General features: G+C 33.7%; 1 protein-coding gene across 1 annotated transcript in view; it reads left to right on the top strand.

The window, feature by feature from the left end:
* Nucleotides 1-5,148, top strand: part of LOC106464715 (synapsin-like) — a gene marked incomplete at its 5' end in the record, with an annotated part of 81,479 nt that extends 76,331 nt beyond the window's left edge. The window contains 4 exons of the mRNA XM_022392477.1: nucleotides 301-410; nucleotides 1,715-1,864; nucleotides 2,406-2,499; nucleotides 4,170-5,148. Coding sequence (XP_022248185.1) covers nucleotides 301-410; nucleotides 1,715-1,864; nucleotides 2,406-2,499; nucleotides 4,170-4,682 — 867 coding nt within the window. The remainder of the gene's footprint in view (nucleotides 1-300; nucleotides 411-1,714; nucleotides 1,865-2,405; nucleotides 2,500-4,169) is intronic.
* Nucleotides 5,149-8,133: the final 2,985 nt, after the last annotated feature.

Here is an 8,133-nt window from a genome sequence, read left to right as displayed (position 1 = left end):
ATATATATATATAGATAGATACAATGGAATTAGCAAGGGAAACCTTAACCAGACGAGAACCCGAGAGTCCGCTAATCTTCACGTGCACATAAAGTGTCGTTCAATTTGACAGTCCAAGCTCCGCACTTAATTATTCTCCTTTCTAATTTTGTCCATAACCTAAATAAAAAAAAAGGAAAAAAGTGTGTAGACCCAATGCTTAAATAAGAAACAAATACGAGAAGGCAAACCCGATGTTCTAAAACTTACAGACATAACAAGTTAGCTATTATAATATTTCTTTAACAAAAAAACCCACAGGTGAACGACTCATCCATGACGCTACTAGGTGACAGCCAAGAAGAAGACCGTCGACAGATCTCAGACCTTGTTGTTCAGAGAATGCAAACGTTTTGCAAGCCTCTCGTGAGGTAAGTTAAAAGTGAAAAGAAAACGATGTGAAGCTATTAAACTGCATCGTAAATCTTGAACTCGCAGTGTAAACGTCTTGCAACACTGCAATTAGAACCTAGGTGCGACGTGATGGGGGGGGGGATTCCCCTGGCTCTGCTTTCTTTATCCTTTGGACTACACTTTCAATTATCATCCCCGGGTGGATTTATCCCATCTGACAGAAAAAAAAATTAACACTAGCGCCCCCTATAAAAATTTGTACAATATTTCCTTTATTGTTGTATCAGTTCTTGACATTATGCCGCGTAAAAGAGCAAGTACTTGTCGTGAATGTTGTGTAATAAAACAATATATATATATTAAAATATGTATTTTTTAATAGTCGGTTCCGTAACTTACTGATCGTCTCTCTGTACAGATTTGTCACGGCCAGCCAATATGTTTTCTTGTTTGGGTATTTTATCCCTCCCCAACTGGAAATTTGACAAATCATATCCTGATCGGAACTAAGAGTTTTTCCACCCCGCCTTGCAATGTCACATTTCTGCTTCTGCATGCTTCCTGAAGAGTATCAATAGCTTTCATTGAAATGTTTTAAAGTTGTATATGATTTGTACATTTTTAGATATTACGACCACACAGTTGTATGTGATCTATAATTTTGTAGATATTACGACCACACAGTTATGTACGATCTGTAATTTTGTAGATATTACGACCATACAGTTATATATGATCTGTAATTTTGTAGATATTACGACCACACAGTTGTATGTGATCTGTAATTTTGTAGATATTACGACCACACAGTTGTATGTGATCTGTAATTTTGTAGATATTACGACCACACAGTTGTATGTGATCTGTAATTTTGTAGATATTACGACCACACAGTTGTATGTGATCTGTAATTTTGTAGATATTACGACCACACAGTTGTATGTGATCTGTAATTTTGTAGATATTACGACTACACAGTTGTATGTGATCTGTAATTTTGTAGATATTACGACCACACAGTTGTATGTGATCTGCAATTTTGTAGATATTACGACCACACAGTTGTATGTGATTTGTACCAAAACTGTAACGAATTGTTCTGCTAATGAGATGTAACAGGAAGTTTAACAAGTAGTGAAACATTCTTCTAACAGAAGTGTTACACTCCATATTATTACAGAAAACCCTGAAGCCAAACTTCAAGGAACTATCTAATGTAGTTTCTCAATGAACGTTTTTAGACATTTCCATCTTATCAGACTGAATCATAAAGGAAGCTAATGATTAAACTAAAATATATAATGAAATTTGTACCCATCAGTGGTGAGAGACCTCAAGAACCACCAGTGGAGAAACAAGAAACTGGACATACTGAAAGAAACACCAAAGGGAAACAACCCATTCACTCTCGTGAGTCGCATTCACGTCAAGGTTCTGTCACCTCTTCATTGGCTGGATTCCTGGGTCTAGAGTACGTCACGTGGTTTAAATATATATGATTTGTAGAGGAAAAAAATGAACCTTCCAATCTAGAAATCATGATTCTCGTTGCAGTACTTAAGTAGCTGCAATAAACTTTAAACTGAATATACATATAAAAAAAATTAAAGGTTTATTGCGATAATAGGAATTTCTTGCGTACCCGATTTTTGGTAATCCACATGTAAGCACGAAAGATACTAAAGTGTATGATTTAAGTCAAAGATATATCTTTCTTTAGCCAATCTTACGTAATTATAGGGAAGAAACCCATCTGTAAGATGTTTATTGCTTAATGTTTGAAATATAAAGGTAATTGATGATTTGTGTAGAGTAATGATGAACTCTAGCTATGGCATTGAATGGTACTTCTGGAATACTTACTTTACATTCAACTCTTAGTTTATAGAGGAAAACGTAGGGAGAACACAAAACTATACACATAGATATTCGAGTGCTTATATCCTGAGAACACAAAATTATACACATAGATATTCGAGTGCTTATATCCTTTTTTTTCTTTCTTCCTTTAGCAAGCAAACACCTAGGTCAAGTTTAAGCGGGACTACTGCTACCGATGACCAACCGAGAGGTGATCACATTACTCAGGCAATAGATCAGCCAGTGGTAGGTTACCACGTTTTGTAAACTACATTATTAGCCCATTTTTGTTGTATTCCAATTCTACAAGTCATAGTCCTAACTTTTACAATGCTTCATCCTAAGGTTTTCTTGAGCGTTACTGATCTAAATAAATTAAGATTAAGATCTCTCTCTCTCCCCTAGATCTATAGTTATAATAATAGGCGGCTTGAGGTCCATGACCGACTCCCTGAAAATCTTTATTAAAGTCACTCGAGAACAGTTTATAAGAGATATTTGGTTTGATTCAGTAATTATTTATTCAATAAGCTGACTACCAGTAGCTCTGCACTTACTTCCTTGAATGGTATATCTTTCTTGGTTGTGAAAATAAAGCATCATTGCCAATGAATATATTACAAATGTCTTTCTTTTCACCAAAGGTGAAATTGAAAATATAATCTGTGACGTAGAGGCCCAATTCATTTTTTGATTCGCCGCACACACAGCACAACTCAAGTCAGCAAGTCAAGAAATACTGTTAGGCTTCTTATAATGCTGATGTTTATATAATATTTATAGTAACCTAACCTGCTGTAAGAGTGTGAATAATATTATGCACCTAAGTTATTATGGGATGTTATTAAACGGATCAGCTGTTTAATGAATACTTTACAGATTTATTTCATTTTTTTTTTCAAAGGTGAAATTGGAAATATAATCTGTGACGCCTAATGCATTCTTTGATTGGCCGTGCCCTCTATTGTTGACTGCAGTTTCGACCATTCAAGGTTCATCAGTACAACTTGGGTCAGCAAATCAAAGAAATGGAGTTAGGCTTCTTATAATGGTGATGTGTATGTAATACATCTTGGCTTACTGGCAAAACATGATTGGGAAATATTACTATAGAAACAGTTTCTCCTGACTTGTCATATGAACATAACGTTTTTATAGAAAATATATGTAAAGGTGAGAAGGTAGGTGTTTTTGTACAACGTACGTGTAAGGCTGGAACACTTCAATATGATATTTTGAAATATTAGGGTTCTATGGAAAGAAAAGTGGAAAAGGTATTATTTTAACTATTTATTTTCCGTTTTGGTTGATTAAAATACACATTAACAGATTTTGACAAAATCATTTTCACGTTCTAATGTTCTGTGTTATATGAGTGAAGCACTAAAGATAATACATTGATAGTATAAAACAAGAAAGGCCAAGAATGGGAAGGCAGCATACAAATATGACTCTACACTTCACTAGTCGTCTTTATACGTAAGAAGATGTCCATAAAAGGGGTTACTACTTTTAAAGCAATAAAGGAAATAAGTGGCAAAGACGTACTGGGGGGCGAGGGGCATGAACCTTCAAAAATGTTTTGTATTATTCACTGAAAATGGTGCATCTTTAGGCTATTTTTACACGTTTTAAATATGCTCTGCATATATATATATAGGTGCAATTTAGGAGGGATGCGATCGCACCCGCCATACTCATCCTGTCTACGCACGTGCCAATACCATTTTTCATATTGTAAGACAATGTGTGAAAATAATTGTCTGGGTTTTTACTTTATAGGCTGCGTTAATTTCAATTACACTCTTCGGTTAACTGGCTTATAGAAGAAGCTACTATATTTAGAAATATTTTAAAAGCTACAATAATATTCAGTCTCACAAACAATACATTTTTTGTTTATCCTGTTTTTAAAGGTTGGAACACCGCAAGTGCAACGCCATAACTCTCAACAGAGGGCACCACCTATATCACAAGTTGGAGCACCTCAACCAAGGGGACCACCGCCACCACCACCGCAAGCTGGTAGCAATGCCCCACAGCAGAGAACACCATCAGCTGCACCACAAATAAGTGGCAATGTAACTCAACAGAGGGTGCCACCAGCACCACCCCAAGCTAGTGCTCCTTCTTCCACTGGAACAGCTCCTCGACGAGGTTCTCAATCTTCAATCGGGAGCGCAGAATCAGGGCAAACACCAACTCCTACAGTACAGATGCCTACACAACAACGCCCTAGCCAGCAACCCCCGATGCAGCGTCCGGGTCAACCAGCAGTGCCAGTAGTACCACCGCGTCCTCCAGACCGAGGGACTAGTTCATTATTTCGGCGGGATTCCCAGCCTGTGCCAGAGAAAGGACCAGAAGATCCAGATGATACAATGAAAAATCTTCGTAAGACATTTGCTGGAATATTTGGAGATATGTAGATGTTTAATTAGGTAGTTTCAAGCTTATTAAGTAATTATTTCCTCGATAATGTCACGTAAGCATGCTGTTATTGTCCGCATAGACGAGTTTTTTTTATTCGTATAATAGTCGAATGTATTAGGACTTTCTTGTAATTGTTAACGTCACGAGAAACTGAAAACAAACGCTACTTAACATTTAAATCACAATATCGATAAACTATTAAAAAAAACAAATAAAGTGTAATATTAATTAAAAATTTAATTCCCCTCAGCGTGTGATAGCTTACATACAAAGATTGATATCATTTTTACCGGAGGAAGTTTTGCAAGTCATGATACATTGTTAGCTGGTCATCTTATGCAAAAGTTGTGAATTCCACAAAGTACCACGTACCATGACTTCTTAACCATTCCCGGCTAACATACAATAAAATCCATTCAAAATTATTTCGATTTTAAATATTAACCTAGATATTTTTGGATTCTAAAAAGATACCAATATCTAATATTTACTAGGCGAAATGAGAATATCCTCATTGGTTATAACTAAATAACCTTTGTCCCTGGGTGTCAAACGTCTTGGTCGTGTGATAGACTGGTGAATAATCGATTGAGCTTGGATATTTCATTTTTATATGATCATTAAAGATAAAGCTATGCACTAATATCATGGCTATGGACTATGAAAAACACCAACAGATAATTAAAAATACCAACTTTATGGTTAATAATAACTAAAAACACCAACAGGATGGTTAAAGATAATTAAAAGTACCAAGTTTATGGTTAATAATAACTAAAAACACTAACAAGATGGTTATAGATAATTAAAAATACCAACTTTATGGTTAATAATAACTAAAACCACCAAGTTTATGGTTAATAATAACTAAAAACACTAACAGGATGGTTATAGATAATTAAAAATACAACTTTATGGTTAATAATAACTAAAAACACTAACAAGATGGTTATAGATAATTAAAAATACCAACTTTATGGTTAATAATAACTAAAAACAGCAACAGGGTGGTTACAGATAATTAAAAATACCAACATTATGGTTAATAATAACTAAAAACAGCAACAGGGTGGTTAGAGATAATAAAAAACATCAACTTTATGGTTAATAATAACTAAAAACAGCAACAGGGTGGTTAGAGATAATTAAAAATACCAACTTTATGGTTAATAATAACTACAAACAGCAACAGGGTGGTTAATAATAACTACAAACAGCAACAGGGTGGTTAATAATAACTAAAAACACCAACAGGGTGGTTAGAGATAATTAATAATACCAACTTGATGATTAAGAATATTTTAAAACACCAACAGGTTGGTTACAAATGTGAACAAAGATATTTAAAAGTATAAGTTCGAAAGACAGAAATATGGCAAAAGAATAACAAATACACAATTCTGAAATCAACAACTTCAACTTGACAGATAAGAGTATCTTGAATGGTTACAATATATTGAAATTTCACTTTCGTGTGTAAATGTTGTGTGTCCTAGATATATGTTCAAGCAATAAATATGTGTATGGAACACAGATCTATGTATTTCTAAAAATATATTATTAAAGTTTCTTTGGTTTATGGTGACATTAAACTTGAACTTATGTGTAAAGTGTCGCGTAGTGTATTAAATCCTATAAACTGTATTATTGAAGTGATTTCCTTGAATTTTTAGAGGTATTTTCCGTTGTTTTTCACGCTTGCAAAAGGTTTCTGGGTATGTTTTTACGTTAATAAAATAACGCATAATAAGAATCTTACTGCAGGCGAACTAATGCTCGAAAGAGAACGTTTTCCAATTGAACTTTGACTTACTAGAAGTTTACGAGTATTTTGTGGTAATATTTCATAACCATGAAATATGTTGGTAAATATATCGGTGTCTATTTCCTTGATATAATATCTCCAGCTAAGAGTGTTGACCAATTACTGTTCGGTAGTATGTTGTACAATGCTATACATTTGTTCATGTCGCGCCATCTATTATCATAAAATGAAGGAGTGATATTTGAAGTAATGATAATCTTAATGCAAATGTGACTTATTAAAGCATTTCTTTATAAACTAGATGTGAACCTTCTAGGATAGGGATCGATTTTGAATTATACAAATTAATTATACTTGCAGTTTAGAAAACTTGTATAAACGTCAATTTCTCAAGATCAGAACAATGTCAAAAAAGGTAATCTAAACACATAAATATATGATTTAAAAGTGTTTACTTCTAATACTTGGTACTTGATGTTTACGAAATATTTAACTCATTATTCTTACGCTTGAAAACAATTCAGATGTCAGATTTTTTGAATTAAGATAATTCTTTTTGTGGGTCTGTCACAATATTGTGTGTAAAATGTGAGATAGATAATAGTGTTCGTTTATTGGCGTTTTTGTCTAACTTCGAATCAGCCTCTCAGGAGAGAGCTCAATTTAACAAAGTTTTCAGGCACGATTAGTAAAACACAATGAAACATTTGTTTGGTTCTCTAATATGAAGAAGGTACATAGTTATTTAAATTATCGTCAAAGGCGTTTAAGTACAAACATGTTCATTGATCACTTCTAGAACTATTTTACAGATAATTTAGATGGGTTAAATATCGATAAACCAACTTATTTATCTATAATTATGAACCTAAAATCACGGTAGGAGTTAATAGAATACTTGTATCTGTCCCAGCTTGTCATAAGAATGATTTTTTGAAGGAGAAAAAGGTTAAATTCTTCAATTTTTGGGACAGTTAACGTAGGAAAGAAATTAATAAGTATATTTAAAAACTTGTGTCTTAACATCATTGTTTACAAATAATATAAATGTCTAGGAATTGTACCTTAGCTATGGTACGTTACAGGCCTTAGTACCCACGACTTCTACATAATGCTATTCGCTGTTCAGGGGGCAGACATTCTTAGATATCTTTACCAGTATAAGAACTATTATGTATGCTAGTTTTATTGTTCAGTCTTATACGTGCAACAATAGATGCGTTTGGTTGTTTTCAAGCATTATTATTTGATTAATACCTGTATATTTCACGGTAACATTTTTGTGTGTGTGTGGATTTTCGTCAATCGAACACTGCGTCCTAATCCCGTGACGTGTTCATACTTCTATAATTTATAGAAATTCGTCGGTAAATTCTTCTTGTTTCTTTCTTACTTGATTACTTTGTTAAGAAATATCATCGAACGAAGAACTGAAATTGAGTTAGAAACTTGAGAGCAAACGGAAGAGAGATGTTTTTTTTTTTGCGCTTCCGTGACTAATTTCAACCTTCGTTAAATGTTTTGAAGCAAAAAATTAAACAAATAATATCAGCATTTTCATGAAATCAAAAGCACGTTAATCAACTGTTTTGTTTTTGATATGAAATTCGTAAAATCGTATGTAAACATTTAGGTGCACACCAATGCTCTCTCAGACATAAGCCTCCTTACAACACTATCAT

This window comes from Limulus polyphemus, unplaced genomic scaffold (assembly GCF_000517525.1).
Source record: "Limulus polyphemus unplaced genomic scaffold, Limulus_polyphemus-2.1.2 Scaffold1725, whole genome shotgun sequence".
Taxonomy (NCBI): Eukaryota; Metazoa; Arthropoda; class Merostomata; order Xiphosura; family Limulidae; genus Limulus; species Limulus polyphemus.
Note: the sequence above shows the minus strand (reverse complement) of the source record. Positions and strands in the feature narration are given on the sequence as shown.